The sequence below is a fragment of the Octopus bimaculoides genome, chromosome 7 (assembly GCF_046866305.1).
Source record: "Octopus bimaculoides isolate indiv1 chromosome 7, ASM4686630v1, whole genome shotgun sequence".
In the NCBI taxonomy this organism is placed as follows: Eukaryota; Metazoa; Mollusca; class Cephalopoda; order Octopoda; family Octopodidae; genus Octopus; species Octopus bimaculoides.
This window is the reverse complement of record NC_142934.1, coordinates 3,762,453-3,785,275: the sequence shown is the minus strand read 5'-3', so window position 1 is coordinate 3,785,275 and position 22,823 is coordinate 3,762,453. Positions and strand designations below refer to the sequence as shown.

At 36.0% G+C, this 22,823-nt stretch overlaps 2 protein-coding genes across 13 annotated transcripts in view; one reads left to right on the top strand and one right to left on the bottom strand.

Moving 5' to 3' along the window:
- Window positions 1-383: 383 nt before the first annotated feature.
- Window positions 384-18,418, top strand: LOC106871594 (zinc finger CCHC domain-containing protein 24). 4 transcript variants are annotated; one of them, XR_001409671.3, is made up of 6 exons: window positions 392-1,047; window positions 9,219-9,287; window positions 10,161-10,343; window positions 13,342-13,506; window positions 14,826-15,009; window positions 17,727-18,418. XR_001409671.3 is itself a non-coding variant. In XM_014918111.3 (5 exons), the coding sequence occupies exons 1-5, from the start codon at window positions 727-729 to the stop codon at window positions 14,937-14,939; spliced, it is 852 nt and encodes a 283-aa protein (XP_014773597.1). In that variant the 5' UTR covers window positions 392-726; the 3' UTR covers window positions 14,940-16,416. The 4 variants fall into 4 exon arrangements, 2 of the variants coding, with proteins under 2 accessions (XP_014773598.1, XP_014773597.1); XR_008264551.2 differs by having other exon boundaries at window positions 14,826-15,191; XM_014918111.3 differs by lacking the exon at window positions 17,727-18,418 and having other exon boundaries at window positions 14,826-16,416.
- LOC106871587 (uncharacterized) overlaps window positions 18,005-22,823 on the bottom strand; it is a 70,700-nt gene continuing 65,881 nt past the window's right edge. For 4 of the 9 annotated variants that reach the window (XR_016242497.1, XR_016242496.1, XR_016242494.1 and 1 more), the window contains one exon: window positions 18,005-22,711. Coding sequence is in view for 4 of the 9 variants with exons in the window: in XM_089354620.1 (XP_089210746.1) it covers window positions 22,692-22,711 (20 nt within the window). In the remaining 5 variants the exon portion in view is untranslated. The remainder of the gene's footprint in view (window positions 22,712-22,823) is intronic. The other 5 variants (XR_016242495.1, XM_089354618.1, XM_089354619.1 and 2 more) reach the window with 2 other exon arrangements.

The following is a 22,823-nucleotide window of genomic DNA, read 5'->3' as shown; positions in this document are numbered from 1 at the left end:
TAGAATACGCAATAATTCAGTTTTGCATATTATCGTCATAATACCAAAGTCGTCAGCACCGATGGGTCTTAAAATCAAAATAAACACAATTTTTCAGCCACTTAAAAGTTGACTTGTTGTTATGAAAACGACTTCTAGTGTGTAAAATGAGAAGGTAAAGTGCTACTTGACCATTTTTAGGGCATGACATATTTTTGAAGTCATTTTGTCGTTTGTCAACGTTAAGAATAAACTTTCTATTCAAAACTTACATAAACATAACATTTCTTCGACGGGCTTCAGCTTCCAGGAAGAATTACTTCTGCTATCCTTTTAGATTCTGTTACTTATTCTTGTCTCGCTTTCACTTTGCAGCATCTGTTCTTAAGATTAGATTCTTTACACTGATTGGCTAAAAAGTTTTAGCGTGGCTTCTGACTGCAACACTCTTTTCCTTCCCCTACCTCACTGAACTACTGTCCATTTCTATTGTATAAGGAAAATCGCAAAGAAAAATGGAGTTACTAAAGATTCCTTAGAAATTAGCAATAACAAATATGATTCTTTATGATAGTCCTTGAATTTACCATTTTAAAATCTCAAGATTTAATACTTTTCTTGAGAGAACTATCAATACATTTGAAAGAACGAATGATACATTAAAAGTTGGCTAAGTTAGCCGTTCGATTTGCTTTTAATAACATTCGTCATTTTTTCTCATCCACTAACTTTTATTGTGCCGAAGTAATGACGTCTTTGGCAGCACTAGAAACAAATGCATCTCCCTTCCGACCAGCACAGCTTTTCACGGTGTATATCACGGATTCTAGCCAAGGGGTTCCACAAAATGGACAGTCGTTGTATAGTGATACATGGGCAACAAACTCACTCTCAACACAATCTGTTACCTCTAGTTCTTTTCTTAACACAAATATTGGACAGAGTCTTGAACCATGGGATAATACCATACAGGTCTTAAGCTCCAGAGGCCGCAGTCTTAATGTTTTCAATGAAATGTGGTCAAATGGATCTACGATTACTAATCCATCTCTAACCAATATCACACAAGTAAGTCCTTTCTCTTAAACAAAAACAAAAACAAAATAAGAAAGAAAAAAGGGTCAAGTATTATTTTCTAAAAAAGTTGCTGAATTTCTTTCTCTTGTTTTTCTCATCCAAACAATTTCTTTGATTATTTTGATCAAAACTTATTGTGTATATGTTTGTAACTTTTTGCTACTCAATGCAAGTAATCGAAACGACATTAAATATATAATTAAACAGCTAATTAGTGCGTAATTCCTTTACAATCAAAAGCCATTTCCAAAGTATTCCAAAGTCAAATATCTAAATATCTGTAAAAAATGGCGTAAAACATTCCATGTTTATTTATTCTGCTATACCATTATTAGACTTTTTAGTTTTACACATTACCGTAAACTGATTTTAATATGAGCAAATTGTTTGGGTTTAGAATCAAAGAAATCTTTGAATTTCTTAGTTCCTTCATATTCTTGCCTGCTCACACTCTTTGATTTTAAATTTAATTTACAAACGATTTTTCATTATACCTGCAAAGTTATGTAAGCAATCATTATTAATATAAGAAATTATAATAGTCTGCCAAGTTGTGAAACTAAGACGAGAATCTTTACACCGTATAGCAGCCTCGATTCTAAGAAATTCTATGTTTAAGTAATTATATAAATACATACAAATATTAGAGTGCCAGGAACTTTTGTTTAAGTATAGCTATGTGTGTTTATAATAGTATTTAAGTAAACATTTTCTTTTAAAATGATTCGAAAAGGACACAGCCAATACGTAACAAAGTAAAACACACATACACAAGTATATATGAATGTATATTTGTATGTGTCTATGTATACATAGAGAATAGGTTTTATTTCCTAATGCTTTACACCCAACTCACATCCAACAGATACATATCGTCTGACATATTTACATACTTAAATTTTCTCATTAGAAAACGACACACCTGTGTCATTTACCTATCTTGATGGGGTGCCACCTCTGTCTTTGATCTTGTATCGTTCTAAAATCATGATTGGAATCGGCCTTTCTTTATTTGATATTTACGTTTTGACGTCCCATTTTTGAAGGATGTTTATTATTTCAATTCATTCTCACTTTAGGCAAAGTTGTTTAACCCCAGTCGTTTAACCCCAAGGACACTAGCGTAGCTAGGTGGAGGGCGGTCCGTCCCTGACAGCACTTGTAAAGAGGCACCACTTTTGGGTCTGCTGTAGGCAATATGTGTTTTTTGTGGGGTCCGGGGGCGGCACACACTCTAGCTACGCTTGTGCCCAAGGGATCCAGAAGTTTCGGTTGTGATCCTTGATACCTAGGACCACGTTATACAGTGTGTCTTCTTTTTGCTTGAAGCTAGTTAGTAGGATGTGATTTGAGGGCAATTTGGCTGCGACTTCTAACGGCCGCCTACAGGTTCTCTCGTCTTTTAAGACATTTAAGAAGGTCTTTATTGTCGTTCAATCACAAATTAACTCTGATCGAGCTGACCTACGAACAAAGACGTTCCTACCATGGCCTCTCATAGCTAGAACTCTATCATTCAATGTGTCCTTCCCGTTTTAAATTAGTAGGGTCTGATTTGAGGAAGATTGGACTTATTTCTTGCAGGTTGAGCGATCACGTAGAGCTGGAGTTTGCAAACCGGGGCACGTGTACACAAGAGAAATTATAGAGATCGGTGAGGTTCATAAAAGCCTCGGAATTTTAAAGTTGTCCCAGACAACTTTTTCAAAGGTGCTTCGCAGATTTAGTAAAATAGCATTTATATAAAAAGAAACCGTTTGTTTCGAAGCCATGACTCCAAATATAACAATTCTTTCGAGCTTTGGCACAAAGCCATCAATTTAAAGGGGTGAGTAACAGTTGATTACATCGAGTTGTTTTATCGACCCCGGAAAGATGAAAAGCGAAGGATTTCAAGTCAGAACGTAAAGAGCCGGAAGAAATGCTCCTCTGCATTTTGTCCGGCGTGTTAACGAGTCTGCCAGCTAGTCGCCTTCATTCTGAACACACGTTTCAAATTATGGCACAGGGTTAGTAATTTAATAGTAGAGTGGGGGGTGATGAGTAGATTACGTTGACCCAAGAACATGACTGGTACTCGATCAACCTTAGGGGGACGAAAAGCAAAGTTAACCTCGGCGGAAATTGAACTTAATCAGAAGAACCGGAAGGAGCGCAGCTCACCGCGTTGACCCCCAAATATAATAATAACGTGGCTGTGTGATGAGAAGCTTGCTTCCCAACCATACGGTTCCGGGTTCAGTCCCACTGCGTGAAACCTTGAGTAAGTGCCTTCTACTATAGCCTCGGACAAACCAAAGCCTTGAGTGGATCTGGTAGACGGAAACTGAAAGAAGCCCGTCGTATATATCATATATATATGTGTGTGTGTGTGTGTGTGTGTGTGTGTGTGTGTGTGTGTGTGTGTGTGTCTTCGTGTCTGTTTGTCTCACCACCATCGCTTGACAACCGATGCTGGTGTGTTTACGTCTCCGTAACTTGGCGGTTCGGCAAAAGATACCGATGGAATAAGTACCAGGCCTACAAAGAATAAGTCCTGGGGTCGATTTCCTCGACAATTCAAGAACAACACCGACCTTTCCGGACCTCTAATAATCTGATCCAGTTTACACTAATGTAGAGGTACCTGTATATAATTATTCAAATAAACTGAATATTTATTTAATTTAGAGTGGGTTGACTATGGTGAACGTCTTTGATTCGGAAAAGTCAGTAATCCGTAAAATATTTGGAATCAAACGTTCCAAAAAAAAAATGATGTTGTACCTGTATGTTTATCTCAAGGGACACACCAACACTGCTTGAAAAAATAAATGGGTACGCTGGAAGAAATATGTTCAAGAACCCTTCACGGTCTTTTATTGACTTGTCTGAAGGGGTTGTTTAGATCGACATCTACTCAAATGGTCTTTTACTGTTATTCTATTCCCTTCCAGGGGGCTTTGTAGGAATATTGAATCCACTGGAAGGTTTAATGGCAAAATAAAATTCCAGGTTGATTTGAACTCAGAATGTTGAAGGCTACAACTAAAGGCTGCAGACATTTTAGCCCATGGTCTAACGATCCTATCAATCGATAGCTTATGATCGAACAAACCTATAAACGAAAATGTTCCATTGGTGACCATCCTGTCTTTTTCTGGATAATGATAACAGTGACCATGTAATGTCATTTTTTTAAAGACAAAGTCTGGTACTTACTCTACCTAGCGTTCTTTTATGTCGAACCACGAAGTCACAGGGACGTAAACACCTGTTGTTCAAGCGGTGGAGGGATACAAACATATTCACATATGCATATCTACATTTGTGTGTGTATACCGTTTTTTTTAGAAACTGGTGAAGGACAGTTTATAGGGTTACCCTGGGTTTCTCCCTCAATATTTTAAAGACACCATGGGCCAACAGGTCTTAGGGTCTGAAGATACGCCATAAAGTCTCTTAGGTCAAGTCTCCTCCACTATAGCCCTGGGGTCGACCAAAGCCCTTGTGAGTGGATTTGGTAAACGAAAACTGAAAGAAGCCTGTCGTGTATGTATCTTTGATCTCTACCGCTTGACAATCGGTGTTGGTGTGTTTACGTCCGCGTAACATAACAAACAGACAGAATAAGTACTAGGCTTAAAAAACAAAAAGGACTAGGGTCGATTCTTTCGACTAAAAATTCTTCAAGGAGGTGCCCCAGCATGGCCGCAGTTTAACGACTGAAACAAGTAAAAGATAACAGATAAAGGTAAAGCTGACTTCGGTCGGATTCGAACCAACGAAGGAGCTTTATTCAGAATGGCTACTCAGCATGCTAGAAGTAGCAGCCAAATCTTCTAGTTACACCCTAATGTATAAAACAGGACACAATGGATAAAGTGATCCCAGACGCACCGTATTTTTATCTTTTATTGGTTTCAGTCATTTGACCGCAGCCATGCTGGAGCACCACCTTTAAAGGTTTAATCGAACAAGTCCACCCCAGTACCTATCTTAAACATATTAATATATGTTTTACCGAACCGCAAAATTGAAGAGACGTAAACAAATTAACATCGGCTGTCAAATGGTGGTGGAGGGCAAACACACACACACACAGGACGAGTTTCCATACAGTTTTCGTTTACCAAATTCACTCACAAGGCATTGGTCAGCCCGGGACTGTAGATGAAGAGACTTGTCCAAGGTCCCTACTATCAATTCAAGATGCCTTTTATACTTTTTCTCAGCTGGAGAGCTACATAGATGGTCTTGCTTCTATGTTCTTGTCGGTGCAGCACAGAGTTTCGTCTTCCTCTGGTTGGAACAAAGAGGCATTATTGATGCTACATCGTAGACAAAGACCCCACGGAATGGCTTTATAGTTATACCAAGTTAAAGCAAAATTCTTTCAAACCTGAAGAGAAAGTAAACATAGTTTTGTTGAATCGACAGGTACAAGAACTAATGGGTAGAGCATCGTCATCATTTCCATGAGCATCATCATCATCATTGACATCAACAACATCATCATTTTAACGACCACTTTTCCAGGCTTTTTTCTTTTGGAGCAGTGAGACTTAAATCATTGTCCTCTTTAAACACTATTTCCTGGTCATTTGGGTGTGCTTAATATTCAGAATAGGTACCTACTTACAGGGTCTGTTTAAGTAGGTGCCTACGCTGAATTTTTTTTTAAAATTCCTACCACCAACCGATGAAATTTTAACTCTTCATATCTCAATTTATATTTAGCCGGAGTCCGTTCGTTTTGATAATTAACCAGCATACTCAATTACGGGCAATTATCCAAGATTCCACGCAGTGGGTGACTCTTGGACGTTGTGAACGAGAAACATTTCTTCATCATTTAGCCATACTTCGTCTCTATTTCTTCTCTACAGAGGCGCAGGCATGGCTGTGTGGTTAAGCAGCTTGCTTTCCAACCACATGGTAGCGGGTTCAGTCTGACTGCGCGGCACCTTGGACTTCTGTCTTCTACTCTAGCCTCGAGCCGACTCTATGGCTTGTGAGTGGATTTGGTCGACAGAAATTGCGTAGAAGATCGTTGTGTATCTTTGTGTCTGTGTTTGTTCCCACCAACCGATGTTGGTTCGTTTACATCAACGTAAATAGCGGTTTGGCAAAGAGACCGATAGAATAATTATTTTAATTGTTTCAGTGATTTGACTGAAGCCATGCTGGAGCACCGCCTTTAGTCGAACAAATCGACCCTGGGACTTATTTTTTGTAAGCCTAGTACTTAGTTTATCGATCTCTTTTGCCAAACCGCTAAATTACGGGGACGTAAACACACCAACATCGGTTGTCAAGCGATGGTGAGGGCAAACACAGACACACAAATGCATACACATACAATAAGTCCCAGTTTTCCAAATATAAGTAGTATAGTCGATTTGTTCGACTAAAAAATTGGTGCCCCAGTCCCAACGACTGAAACGAACGGAAAGAGTTCAAACATTTGTCAGCACTTTATAGAAATTCTCTTGGAGCATATCTCTGCTTCCACACCATTCTTGTGACTTATCTTCGCTTATCCGAAACGAAAACTGATAAAAAATGTGCGTTAGTTTGTGGCAACCGATGAGGTAAGGTGAATTGACCAGCCCCTCCCCTCAAAACTTCAGGTCTGTTGTAGAAGAAAGGAACTTTTTCTCTTTCTCGTTTACTACAAATAAAACTATTTCGCAAATATTCGTTTGCAATTTGTAAAGATGAATTATGTCGCGTGTTACTTTGGAGAGAACGAGAGCGAGTGTAATTTGGAGTTAGTCCGGCACCTTGGAAGAAACTCGGCAGAGAATTAACGGCAGAATACTCACTAGTTTTGCAATTTTAGTTTTCGCTTCGCAAAATGTCACAATTTTGCCTAGAACTGTGGAGGACCTGTCAGATATAGGCCTGGCCTGGAGGCACACTGACAAGGCTTGTGGCCATGCCGGAGGAAGACCTTTCGTTGCCCAATAATCAATGGGGAGAAAAAGGAACTAAGACACACTAACTGAATTTGTGTCACAAAAAGTGATGGCCTATAAAATTGCTATTCACTCTTCGGGTATCGCCATCCGTAACACAAAGGAGAGAAAAGAAATAGAGAGTAGTTTGAATGGCCGCTATCAGTTTGTGCTGGTGGCCATCGAAACCTCAGGTGTTGTCGGCTCCCTCACTGCCCTGCTGCTGCAGCGAGTGTCACTGGCTATTCTCTGTAGCAACGCCTTTGCAGGCGCTATTAAACATGCCCAATTTGGTCTGGGGTGCATAACCCATTACTCTCTCTCCACCATTCTCTGCTGCTTAATTCCTCACCTTTTTTTTCTTTGTTTTCTTGGTGAGGAAGTTATGGGGCCGACGAGAGGGGGGGGTGTCCCGATAATCTGATCTTTTATACTTTTAAAGTGTTTTTTTTCTTTCTTTTCAAATTGTTTTTAAAATATGTCTTTTAAACACTCCTTGGATGGTTACATCAACTAATTCGCTCTAAAGAAGTATTCTGACAAAATACGGGAACAGAAGAGATTGTCAACTGATCATGACTTTCTTTACATTATTTACATTTGACGGATATTTGCCCTCATCTTGTTTGTTGTTAACAACAAACGAGGACAAATATCCATCAAATGTAAATAATGTACGTAATTCCTCATCTCTTAAATATAGAACTGCATGGCTTTCTTGTTATTTACTGATATATACATCAAGAACAGAGATTATACAATGAGATTAAATACCGACACATTAACGTCAAAGATGTCCTCTCCGTCTCTCTCTCTCATTTTGCTTAAATTTACTTCTCATTTTCACTCTGAACGTTTTACCTTTTCCTTCCCTCCTTCCCTTTCTCTCACAGGTTTCATTTACCTTTACCTCTCTTCCACCCCCACGACTTTTGTTTCCTCATAGCTTTCCGAAAAACGCATATTCTTTAATGAAATTTTACGAAGATGCATTTGATTAGGATTATATCGGGATTTGTGGTGAAAAAAGAAATTCAGTGTATGGGGAGAGGAATTGCAGATAAACAACTTACTTCGATTTTTTTTTCGCCTTAACTTTCTAAAAAAAAATTTTATTTTCAAATAAAATTTTCTGCAAATTCATTTCAGATAGTGTGTATAACGATTATGTCTAAGTTTAATGTGGAAATAAAATGGGATTGGGTCGATGATTCACACACCTTGACTTTATTTTCTTCCTGTATTTTGATGAAGACGGTGAATAATCCAATACCATCCACCAATTTTTCTTTTCACATCAAATCCTATTTAATCGTAGTCTACAGCAACAGAAACCTATTTCTCGAGAATTTTATGCAAAAAAGTATCTATTTTCCAAAAAGTTATAAGGAAACCAAGTGGGATGGTGGAATACATCTGTAGAAATGCCAGATGGAGTTACAACTCCTCTTGTACAATCAACTATTTGGAAGTTGACTCATACCAACTCCAAACATGCCTAGTGTTTCCATTAGTTAGCAGGACACATTATGCAACATGTACGTCTTAAACCACAATATGCAACATGTACGTCTTCAAATGGAACTGGATAAGAACAGCAAGTATTTACAGACTATAAACGTATGATTTAGGTTACATTAATTTAGCCAAGTTGTTTATTATCGCATTTTCACCAGGAAGTATACACTTCAGCATTTTTCTATTTTGTCCCATTTAAGAGGAAGGCATCTGAATTTTCAGACTGCCATTCAGAGACAATCGCAGTTGTATCAAATGAGATCTGTATCCATCTTTTGATCTCTGAGTATCGACGGACATAGATTAGTCTGCAGTTCACATGCATTAACTAAACACTCGCATTAATCTCGTCTTCCTCCACAAAGGAAACGAACGTTAAACATCTAAGGAAATATATCTACATTTTGACTGTTTATTTATGAATAAACGCAAACAAACATCTTAAGAAGGCTTCGGCACAGACATGGCCGTATGGTTAAGAAGCTTGCTTTGCAACTACGTGGTTTCGGGTTTAGTTACACTGTGTGGCACCTTTGGCAAGTATTTTGTACTATAGCCTTGGGCTAACGAATCAATCCTATACTAGAAGTATACACACACACACATTTATAAAACATTATAAAGCTATGTTTTTTTTCCATGAAAAATTGTACAAACAACGAAAGAGAAACTGTAATTAATGAAAAGTATTTCTTTTCTTGCCAGGGTCATTTCCAGCAACTGAAAACTGCCAAGAAAGGAACACCACCTGGCATAGCTGTCTACTCCAAAAAGGTCGAACATTCGAGTCTTCAGATAAATTTGTAATCAAAAGAACTTTATGAGAGTAGACCTGGCTGTGTGTTTAAGAAGCTTGCTTTGCAACTGTGTGGTTCTGGGTTCAGTCCCATGGCAAGGCACCTTGGGAAAGTGTCTTCTACTATAGCCCTTGGTCGATCAATGCCTTGTGAATGGATTTGGTAGATGGAAACTGCGTGGAAGCTTGATATGTATGTGTGTGTGCTTGCCTTTGTGGTTGGGTTTGTCTTGTCAGCATTGCTTGACAAATGGTGTTGGTTTGTTTACACCACTGTAATTTTAGGGGGCCAATAAAGCAGACCAATAGAATAAATATGAGACTTTTAAAAAAAGAAATTAGTACTGAGGTCAACCCAGTGTTCCAGTAGGGCCGTTGTCCAATGACTCGAACATGTAAACAATAAAGAGATGATAATGGAAAGGTTATAGTGAGACAGATACAGGTGTCTTTCTCTAGAGGAAGTACAAAGTTACCTGGTCAGAGTGAGAGAGATCAGGAATGAAGAAAGAAATAGGTTTGCTACTGCAAAAGAAATACACGGTTACCCAACCTGAGGGAAGTGTAGAAGGGGAGAGAGAGTGGGAGACAGCAGGATAGAGATGATGGCAAAATACCAGGCATACTGATAAGGGACAGTGGTCAGAATATAAATGGGATGATTGAGTAAAGGAAGAGAGAGTTATAGATGGTGAGTGCTTTTGACAACTGCCCATATTACCAATATCTTCAGTGCTAGAAAGAGGCGTTTTCAAAAGGTTAATCTTGCTTTGTAACAAAGAAAAGTGTTGCTTTCTCTTTTATTGTTTATATTTAAGTTTCTGCTAATGTCTTGTCTCTTTCTTCACCAGGCATCATTTCAATCGAATTCCCTTACGCCACTAACTTCAACATCATTTGATAATGTCCATGAACTAAGAAACCAATTCAGCGAATTAACTATTATCGACCGACAGACAAGCAAACGTCCACCAAGTCACTACCTTTGTCATTTATGTTTTAGAAAAGGGCATTATATCAAGGACTGCCCTCAGGTAAGTATCAAACTAATTCTACATACTTCTTGTCTTATTTTGGCACAAGGCCAACAATTTTAAGGGGAAGCATTCCACAAAACCATAAGCCCAGTACATGGTTTGTACAGGGTTCAATAAAAAAAATCCATGGTGACACTGGTGAGATTTGAACTCAGAACATAAAGAGCCAGAATAGACACCAAAAGGCAGTTTTTCTAACAATTCTGCCAGTTCACCACCTTGTGGTGTTTGCTCTGGCTGTTGATGTTCTGAGTTCAAATCCTACTGAGGTCAACTTTGCCTTTCGTTCTTTTAGGGGTCCATAAAATAAAGCCCCAGTCAAGAGCTGGTAGCAATCTAATTGACTAACACCCTCCCACTAAAACTGCTGACCTTCTGCCAAAATCTGAAGAACTTGTTGTTAAGGTGGTGAGTTTAGCAGAATCTTTAGCAGGGTGGGCCAAATGCTTTGCAGCATTTTGCATGTCTTTATGATCTGAGTTCAAATTCCACCAAAGTTGACTTTGTCTTTCCTTCTTTTGGAGGTCAATGAAATAAGTACCAGTTGAATGCTGGGGGTCAATGTAATCAATTTGTCCCCTCTCCCCAAATTCCAGGACTTGTGCTTATAGCAGAAAAGATTATTGTTGTTGTTGTTGTAGATATTATTATTATTATCTATTATTTCAAACTAGCAGAGACACCTGGCGTTGCTCAGGATTAAAATGACATAGTTTTTTTATTGTTTTACTTCGTTTCAGTCATGTGACTGCAGCCATGCTGGAGCACCACCTTTAGTCGAACAAATCGATCCCAGGATTTATTTTTTGTAAGCCTAGTACTTATTCTATCGGTCTCTTTTGGGTATGTATGTATGTATATATATGTATGTGTATATATATATATATATATATATATATATGTGTGTATATATACATATGTACGTATGTATATATATATATATATATATATATATATATATATATATATATATATATATATATATATGTACTCTTTTGGGTGTTGAAACAGCTGCTCAACCACTCAAATGTGGAAGTGATATATCTCATGCAGGCAGCTGACCGGATGGATTCTTAGAACTTTTAGAACAAGAGATTGGGAAACCATGATGGTCCTCTGGAGGACACTTGTCCTAAGCCACTTTGACTATTGCTCCCAGCTATGATCACCAACCAGTGGAAAATTAATTGCAGAACTTGAGGCAATCCAATGAAGCTACACAAATACGATAGCCTCTATGCAGCATATAAGCTACTGGGAAAGACTCAAGAGATTAAGACTCTATTCCTTAGAGCACAGGCATAATATACATCTGAAAGATTATGGAGGGACTTGATCAAAACTTTGGCATTGAGAGTTGCACTAATACTAGAACAGGGCACCACTGCATAGTGCCAAGGACTCCAAATTTGCCATCAAGATATAGGACAAGATACTGCAACAGCCTGGGCTTTAGGGAACTGCAGCTCTACAATATCCTCCCAAAGGACCTGAAAGACCTGCATGGAGTAGAAGTGTTTTCAAAACGAAACTAAACCTCTTATTGTCAAGTATCGCAGATGAACCAATTTCACAGCAGGAAGTGCAGATGAGGACAATGGCATTAAACTCCCTCATGCACCAAATGTCAATTTCTAACAAGAATTAGTGAAGTAGAATTATGTAGCAACACCAAATGGTGGTGCCCCAGCATGGTCACCGCTCATGAGCTGAAACTAGATCAAATCAAATCATATATATATATATATATATATATATATATATATATATATAAAATATATATATATATATATATATATATATATATATATATATATATAATATATATATATATATATATATATACATAGTGAAACTATTTAAAGTGAAACAATATAAAAGTGAAACTATTTACAACTATTATCCTGTTGAAAGTTCCACTTTTTTCTTCAAGTTTTGAGACGTAATGCAGCAGCAGTGCCAATATTGCATTGTTTTAATCCACAAAAATGACAGGTTGACACTCTTACGGTGTGGTAGTATTACCATGTAAAATTTGATTTGATTTCATTGAGCCATTTGAGAATGCATCGGGAACAGACAGGGATACAAAGGATTTTATATAAATATAGATTATCATTGCCATCATTATTAGTTTTTCTTTTGGAAACCTGTAACTAACGCCACTATTGATCAGAAGATGTAGTATAATAGAAATATGGAGAAAGCCTAAGTGGAAAATATTGATTAACTATCAAATATGACCTTCAGAGATTGATCATAGAGCAAGCCTATTATATAAAGACATTGATGATAACTGTAGTCAAGAGAGATATCATCGGATGGAATAGAAATACATACAATAGAGAATATATCATAGAAAGACAGCTACAAGAAATTATATGTATATCATCATCATCATCATCATCGTTTAATGTCTGTTTCCAAGCTGGTATAGGTTGGATGGTTTGACTGGGATCTGGGAAGCCAGGAGGCTGCACCAGGCTCCAATCTGATCTGGCAGTGTTTCTACAGCTGGATGCCTTTCCTAATGCCAACCACTCCGAGAGTGTAGTGGGTGCTTTTTACATGCTTCTGGCACAGGGGCCACAGGGGGCTGGCAACGACCACGAACAGTTGGTGCTTTTTACGCGCCATCAGCATGGAAGCCAATCAAGGCAGCGCTGGTATCAGCCACATTCGGATGGTGCTTTTTACGTGCTACCAGCATGGGGATCACATGGCAATTGTATAAGACCTAAACCCTTTCGTTACCAATCCGGCTGAAACTGCCTCTGGCTCTGAGTACAAATGTCTTGTTTTCATAAGTTTTGAATGAAAATCTTCCACCAAACCTTAGTCACAATTTATGTTCCTAACACTAGCTTAATGATAACTAAGTTATTTTCTAAATTCTTTGTTATATTTAAAATTAATTGAAAGAAACACAGAGCATATCTACAGAAATACGGTAACAAAAGGGTTAAAAATCAAGTAAAATCTTACTTTATTTCAGGCCCGGCCAAAAGGTGAAGGACTGACTCCATATCAAGGAAAGAAAAGATGTTTCGGTGAATATAAATGCCCAAAGTGCAAACGCAAATGGATGAGTGGCAACAGTTGGGCCAACATGGGTCAAGAATGCATCAAATGTCACATTAATGTTTATCCATTCAAACAGGTAAAAGAAAAAAAAAAAAATCTTCAGATTGTATTGATTAAATATTTTGTTTTTTACTGGCTTCAGTTATTGGATTGTGGCCATGCTGGGGCACTTCATTGAAGGGTTTTTGTCAAACAAATCAAACCCAGTATTTATTTTTAAGACTGATACTTATAGTCTATCGATTTCATTTTGCTGAACTGCTAAGTTATGGGGTTGTAAACAAACCAACACCAGTTGTCAAGCAGTGGTGGTAGTGGGACACACACACACACACACACACACACACACACACACACACATACGTATGTGTATATGTATGAAAGGCTTCCGCACAGTTTCCGTTTCCTTGATTTACTTACAAGACATTGGTTGGCCCAAAGTGCCATGCAGTGGAACTGAACTCAAAACCATGTGGCCACAAAGTGTGCTTCTTAACCACACAGCCATGTCAGCCTCTCTTTATCTCTCAATGATGAAGTCCAGTTAGTTCCAACAGAATAGTTCCTTCTGCAATTAATGGTAGTACAATAGTTTGGAAATTTATAAAGTTGTGTTTAATTCTTCTGACATGGAAATCTTACCTGGAATGGCTCCAACATTCTATCTCTGCTGGTGGCTGAGGGTCTCTCTTATCAGCTTAATATGATAGAATCTTATAATATAAAATAAATAAAAATTAAAAAATTTTTTAAAATATTCTAAATATTTAAATATTTAACTTTTTGTTACCATATTTCTGTTGAAACGCATTGGCTTTATTTTAATTAGGTTTTGAAAATAATAAAGAATTTAGTTAAATAACTTTGTCGTTATTAAACTGGTGCTTGGAACATAAATTAACATAAAATTTTAATGGAAGAAAGTTTTAATTAAGATTAGTTTAAAACGGGTAATTTTGTATCATAGAATTAAAGATTAGTATCAAAAAGATTAAACAAAAAATTTTAAGTGTTAAAAGAAAATAAATTTAAATATATTAATTAAGTATCAAAAGAGTCAATTAAAATGTTAAATATTTAAAAAAAAAAATTAAGGTTAAATATTCTAATTCTCTTATGCATTTCCCAAAAGCTGTGGCCATGCTGGAGTGCCACCACTGTTATTGTGTTTTCAGTGGCTATTCTTTTGTGATTCACTTTTGGTGAAGGGTCAGCCCAAGGCTGTAATAGTAGACACTTGCCAAAAGTGCCATGTAGTGGGACTGAACCCAGAACCATGTAGTCGGGAAGCAAATTTCTTACCACAAGGCCCACGCCTATGTACTACTTTATGTAATTTAAAATATTATTCAGTCTTAATTGCAACTTATTGATATATTTTCCCCCCTTTTTCAGAGACCACTAGAGAAACCTGATGGTTTGGATGTATCCGACCAAAGCAAAGTGCATCCACAGCATCTGTGTGAAAAATGCAAAGTTCTAGGATATTATTGCCGCCGAATGAATTAAATTTACCATTAATAGTGACAATGAAATGACCATTGAAACAAGTTTTAATATGAAGTTATATAACAGAACTGTATGAAATCTGGTTTTGCATATTTGATTGTAAAAATTACTAATTGAATTATGTCTGTTTTCAAAGAGTTTAACATTTCTAAAGTTGAAGATTCAACCATCCACTGGCATCAATTTACCGTTTTGATTTTTAACATTACGAATTATTCACTCTACATAATAACTCAAGTAGCTTCTGAAAAAGTGTGTAATTATATGAGAAGCCTAAATTATTTTAACTTTGTTTAAATATATATATATATTTGTGTGTGTATGTATATATAAAGGTATTTGAATTTGTACAAATAATAATAATGATATATATATATATATACATTTATGAGTAAAATTGTTGTATACTTTTTAACTAACCCTTGGGTGTTGAGACGAATGTATAGTCGAGAAACTGATGACATTTATTATATGCATTTTTAATTAATTTTTAATTCTTAAACATTAATGAAGACATTTAAAGTTTTGGTTGTCAATGTTTTATGTCTTTTAAATTATCATTACGTTACATTTTAAAATGTCAAGAGATTTAAATTAATCACAATCATTCTGTAATTTTTCCTCATTTCTAACGTCAGCACCAAAATCATCGTAGTCATCGCCATTTAACATGTTTTTCCATGCTGGCATGAGTTGGATGGTTCAGTAGGACCTAAAAAGCTAGAGGACGGCACCAAACCCCACTTGTCTGTTTTGGCATTATTTCTATAGTTAGAAGCCCTTCCCTAACACCAACCACTTTACGGCGTGCACTGGGTGTTTTTTTTTTTTTTTTTCCCAAGGCACCAGCACTAGTGAAAGCATGACAAAGAGACAGTGTATTTTATGCATTTCCTCATGCTGGCCTCAGTTGAACAGATTCATAATTCACCATTTTACATACCTCTGTCTTTGATTATCCCTTTAGTGAATCCTTTTTCCACAAACAAGATTGATTTGATATAATCTCAGATCATTTTTAATACCATTGCTTGTGTAAACTGCTCAAACACAATCGGAATGTTATTACCAATTTTACATTCATTCTAATTTTTGAGATGTACTTATCAGGCAAATGATTTGATCTGAGATTTTGTGTTGAACCTACAACAATTGCTGAGTGGAGGACACTTGTATTAGCCAGTCAAAATCGCACAAAAAGCTCTTAACTTAAACATTTATTATTTGATGCCAACATTTTTGTGCACAAAAACTGTGAATTGGCCGCAGACGTGGTTTCATAGCAGATCTTGACTCATCTATTGATTCGTTTTAGATTATGTTCAAAACCCAAAAAATTATGAACATCAAAAATTCCAAATAAGGGTTGGAAGTTTTTCGTGTTTTTTGTAAAATCACTCACAGAATGTCTTTGACAAGTAATTCACACCAAATATATATAATTATTATATTTAATGAAATTGTATTTTTTATTTTATTTATGTTTGTTGATTTATTTTAGTTTTGCAAGATTTTCTTTTTCAAGAAATAGTTTTCATTATCCCTGCACCAATTACATTACGTAGCAGTTATTTGACCAGTGATGGAATTATTTAATGAAGCATATAAATAAAAAAAAAGTGTCTGCGAATTGTATGAACTAAACACTACCTTTCAATTTAAAGGGACATAACACACAACAGATGCACACATAAATACACACACACAAACCCAATATTTATATAAACCCATATGTATGCAAGGATGAGTGTGACACACACACACACACACATTTAATGTATATAGTATAGCGATAATAGTTTCTTGTTTTGGCGACATGTGTTTAAGTAGGTTTTTAATAACATGCCCTGTGTCTCCAAGCAATCTTTAGGTTCTCTGCACATGGTCTATTCTATTTGAAAATCAGGGTGCTGGTATATGAAAAATCAGGAGAAAAAAAGTGAAGAGAAAGTTGGTGCAAAATGTGGAAGGGTGAATAAAATGGAAAGAAAAAATTAGAGTTATGTCCCCTTCGACCATAAAATTCAACAAAGACGGGGTCAAAGTCTGTGAGACAGCTGCTCAGTCTGGAGAGCGTGGCATTCTCCAAAAGAAATTTGTCCATATGCTTGCATTTGCTGAAAATTTCAGATCTCAAATTAAGTGGTGCAGTGGAATTCTTAGATCTAAAAAGTATGTACGATCTTTCAGCAATGTGTAATTTGCATTTCTTAGATCCATTACATATGGCATAGATTTCTCTCTGATTTTCCACTTGATTGCATGAGGTATGCAGTTGATCTTTAAACCACAGATGAGGCTTTTCTTTTGTCATTGTCCAGGAAAGAAGATGGTTTGCATATCGTTTGAAAATGCCTTTGCATAACCAGAGGTAACTTTTCTTTACTGTTAGGTTATCTTGAAGTATTGCTGTAACCTCTGCCTCATAGACAAAGTTTACCATACATACCTGGTCAAGTGGACAAGCTTCAGGCTCTTGACAGTTTCACCTAGGAGTGGGCTCTTGGTGAGGTTTGCAAGTTATAATGTTCTTTATAGAGTAGCAGATGTATCACATTTTAATTGAGCATCTGTTAAAAAAAATATTCCTGTACTTATGGTTTACTGGGAAATGCTTATCTAAAAGAGGCAGGAATTTCTTGCCTATGTTAGTTTTAACATTTAGAAAGAAGGGTGGAATCATATTTTCCTAGGTCTTATTTTATGATTAGTATTTTTACTTGAAAGGTTGTAATATCTTAAACTTAAGATAAATTATCAAACTTCATTCAACTTACAAAAATACAGGACTGGATCCAGTTGTAGAAACCATTCCAAAGCAGACGCTGGAACCGATGCTGTCCTTGGGCCCATTGGATCCTGTGAAACCATCCAACCCCTTACCAGCATGGAACATGGAGATGAAATGATGATGATGATGATATGTAAGTTTTCAAGAACAAGTGTGGAAAGAAAAGTCAGAATGATCATGACTGGAATGTCTTTGACCACAGGTCTGTTTGATAAGGGATAACATGGATTAAATAACAACCAAAAGGAAAAATCACAAGAGAAAATTACAGATATATATTAAGAAAATTTTATTTTTACTATAATATATATATATATGTATAAAAAAAATTATATAAAAATGTCGAAGGAGGCACAATTTCCTTTTAATGATATCAAAAAGAGTTTCAAAGAATTTAGCACCAATAACTGAACTGAAGGCAACACATTTCATTCTGTCCGTTTTACCATTTTCATTTAATGTGAAGAGAATCGTGAATTTATTACAAAATGTTGACACCAAAAAAAGAAAAAAACACACTCATTAAATTCTTCAGTTCATGCTTAAACAAAGATGATCAAAAACAGATAAACAAAATTTAATTTAATTAAAAAAAACATTTTTATACATCGTTATTAGTTACTGTAATAATTTATGAAACCTCACAATGAATGTACTTGTGAATAAATAAAAAACTTATATATTTACATATTTGAATTAATTAAAGTGACGATGTTTATCAAAACCCATCAGTGACATTTTCAGATAAAAAATACTCAATAATTATTCTACAATATTTTGTTTTTGTATTTGGTTTGCAAGATTCATAACGTGAACTCATTTGAAGAAACAAATTTTGCTGTATCTTGGGAGGGTCATTATGCCAATAATAAGCACATGCACTGGTTTCACTTCCTTTAGTATTTTTCATTAATCAGTTAACTATTTAAACAGTTAAGTAATCAACTGTCTGACTAATTGTTCAGTGAAATAGTCTATTAAGGTCTTTTCCCTGCTGTTTTTAATGACATGTCCTCTCTAATCCAGGCCAGCTTTAGGTCTGTCTGTGTGTCTTGATTAATCGATTAACCAATTAATCAATTGACTAATAAATAATAAAGTGAAATAGAGCCAGCATGTGCGTGTGTTTATCACTGGCATAGTGACTCTCTTAAGCTAAATCAAAATTATTCTAGATTTTTGAAAAAAAAGAAAAACAATGACTGGAAACAAATTATTGTAGAAATTATTGGTGAGAGCAAGCAGAATAAAGACAGCTTACTAAAGCAGTAAATCACTACAAAATCAGAATAAATAAATGGAATCCAAGAATAATAATGATATCAGTACAACCCCTGTAATGTTTAATAAAGAAAATGTGTTTGAAATGGGCGGGATTTCAGTCCCGAATTTCATACCGCTATCATTATTAATATGTGAAAACAATAATAGGATAATATGATCTTGCATTTTTTTTCTCCTTATTTCCTTAATTTCAACTTCAAGCTACTAATCCCACCAAATGTTATGAAGAAATGATTATCTCCCTTGTATTAACTGTGATAGCATACATCAGATATGTGTATGAGTGTCTAACACATATATGTCCTCATTATAACATCTACTTTTCCATGCTTGCATGGGTCTCTCTCCCTCTATATATATACACACATTTGTTACAAAGTTTTGTTAATTTTAATGTATTGGAAAATTACAATCATAATTGCTAAGCCTGTTACAGCATGGACGGAGAAATCCTATTGGTTATTATTTTGAGCAGTTTGATTTAACAAAGTTAACTCTTCAATTAACAGTGCCCATTTTTGAAATATTGTATGGGTGAGTGGTCAACAAAATCTAGCCTGACAAGCTAGGCTTTGTTTCTCCACTCACCCATACTATATATGTGTGTGTGTGTATTTATATATATATATATATATATATATATATATATATATATATACACACACACACACAAAGTAGTGATTGGTATGTAACTGAGTGGGTGATATTGAGCAGCAGAGAGGAAAGTCCCAAAACAAAATATTCAGACCAGACAGGGAGGAGGAAAAGAAAAATTAAGATGAGCAAGAAAGAGAGAGAGAGAGAGATTGAGGTGCAATAGAGGAAAAAGAAGAGAAGAAAAGAAAGCAAGAAGGACAATTTGAATGTTTTCATATGATTTGAATTAAAATCTTCCACCAAACCTTAGTCACAATTTGTGTTCCTAACACTAGCTTAATGATAACCAAGTTATTTTACTAAATTCTTTGTTATATTAAAAATTAATTGAAAGAAACACAAAGCATCTCAAAATAAATACTGTAACGAAAGGGTTAATTTGATAATTTTTCACAACCATCTTTAAGATGGGATACAACATCAAGATGTATCTGTTGACATGTAACGGTAGGGCTTCACCTGGTTTCCATTGTGAATGAGATTATAATACTCCTTCCCCTGATCAGGATGCCAGTCTGTCACAGGATTAACTTCCCAGCTGTTACTGGAACAATAAGTCTTTTACTCAAAAACACAAAGCACTGTCCAGCCTGGGGATTGAAACCAAGATTTCATGATTGTAATTGTAACACCCTAACTACTAGGCCACCTGCCTTCACTCTCAGAGAATTGTGTGTATAAAATTGACCTTTCAGTGTGTACACAGCTGACTGCACACAACCATTGAAAAAACTTTTATGTAATTGCATACAGTGCTAGAAATAGCAGCCAATTTTCTCCAAATTTATACCCTCAGACAATGAGGTGTTATATATATATATATATATATATATAAGGCAAAATGGTCACCACTTGGCCAGACACTGTCTCAATCAGGATAAATGTCGGGTAAAACAACTAATTTAACCCATTCCATTAATTTCATTCTGAGCCTAGCAGTGGAAACATTTCCTTAAAATTACCTGCTCTCATCTTAAGAAAAAGGAAGAATACATTAAATGTGCTAGAACCTTTAATTAAGACATGTGATGTCCTTACACTGCCTATTCTACCATCATTATAATCACTTTTGCTTTTAAAAACTACCAAGTCTCATACCATTTCCACCCCAAACTCCAGCAGACACCCCACCTCTCCTTTCCAAACACACACACACACGTTAACCACTCTTCTCAATCCTTAACCTTCTGGAATTCCATTCCAGTTCACATTTGTGCAGCAGATGTTGGCTTACAGATGTCCAAGCTCAACATCAACTACACCGATGTCATCAATCTCAAGGGATTCTCTGATAGTCATGGATGCTGCCCACACGTCTAGATTGAACTTTTAAAAATAAACTGAACCTTTGCCTGTCCAAAGCATAAGTTAGCCCTAAACGTCCAAGCTTGTTTTCAGACTTTTAGTGAGTCCTCGTTTCATACATTCTGAGCAACATAAAACATTCCTTTCACAACTCCCAACTTACTCTTGTGACTAAAAAGAAATTGGGAATGTGTATTACACATGATACACGGATGATAGGGATACATGGATGTCCTGGGTATCATATGTGATGCACAGAACAAGCAAAGGGTTTAAACCCGACCCCCAACCCACTAGGTATGTTCAAAGACTGTTTCATTAGCTTGCAGTGCTGAGCAAAAATTCTTATTTGGCTTAATGAAAAGATGAAAAGCACCAGTAATATTTCATCCAAGATACACTAAAAAGATGCTTCCAAAATTCACCCCAAAATGAAGACAATTAATGAAAATATTATTTGAATTGGTAACAAGCACAGTTATTTGTATTTAGGGTAACAAATACAGGCTTAGATCTCAAGTAAACTGCACACTCACACAGTAAAATCATTGAATTGAGGTTAGAGGAGTTGAAAGAAACTTTCCCCCTGGCATTTATAATTTTGATAAGCAATATAAAAATAAAACATGATTTCTTAAGCAGAATATAATGTCCAGTTTTTTTTATGGTAAAGTGGCACTTGCAGTTTCTTAAACCATATAACAGAGGAACCTCAGTTTACAAACAGTTTTTCAAACATATAAAATGTATCAGGTGATGAAAGGTATCTTGAGTAATGAAGATGTAAGTCGGCAACAATGGTTGGTAACAGGCTGGGAGTTATCAGCAAGAGAGCATCGGTTGGTGTTTAGCTATCGCTCAGGGCACATCCCTGTGCACATTCACCAGGTCTTGACTTGAATTTCCTATGGGAAAAATAGTTTTCGTTCACAAACATTTTGGGTGACAAACAGAGATTCCACAGTAACTTGTTCTAATGAGAAATGTTGTCATCCAATGTCCACAAGTTTACAGACAGACATTACATATTTAAAAATAAATACAATATCAGAGATTCGCTCACAGTCAAAAGAAAAATTGCAAAGTATTGTCTTGAAGCCTAGGAATCATTGTGCCGGTTGCCTGGTTTCCACGAAGCATAAGTGACCAAGATCACAACAATCACCTCTGCATTGGATGCCAGTCCACCGTCACACTCATTTACAGGGCAAGGTGAAATTAAGTGCTTTGCTCAAGAACACACCACCCAATCCAGGAATTGAAACCACTTTCTTGCAATTGCGAGTGTAACACACTAACCACCAGGCCACACACCATTACAGAGTTATTCATACACACACAAAAAAAATGTGAAATATTGATGTTGATTATTAACTGCTACATGAATAAAAATTTATTAAAAATATATTGATAATTCAATTGAAGCTGAAGTTACCTGTCATTAAATATAAAAAAAAAACTATTGAGGGTATTTTTGCGTAATATTTTAATCCTTTCACTTTTTTTTGGCAAGACTTGTGAATAATTTTCCCAATGGTAAAATAAAACTTTCTTCTTTGCAAAGAGAGAAAAAAAGTGATATTTCTGTTTGTAGTGCTTCAATGAGTATTTCCAGAAGATAAGAAACCATGAAGTAGCATTATGCATATGGTAAGCTGGTGAGTCATTGACAGATATATATAAAGGGATGTGCTATAAACACTACCAAGATGTACTCAATCATCTTCTACAAATCCTGAAAATAAAAGAAAAAGCAAAAATATATATATGTGTGTGTGTGTATATATATATATCATCATCATCATAGTTTAACGTCTGCAATGACTGAGACCCTTGGCATTCTGTTG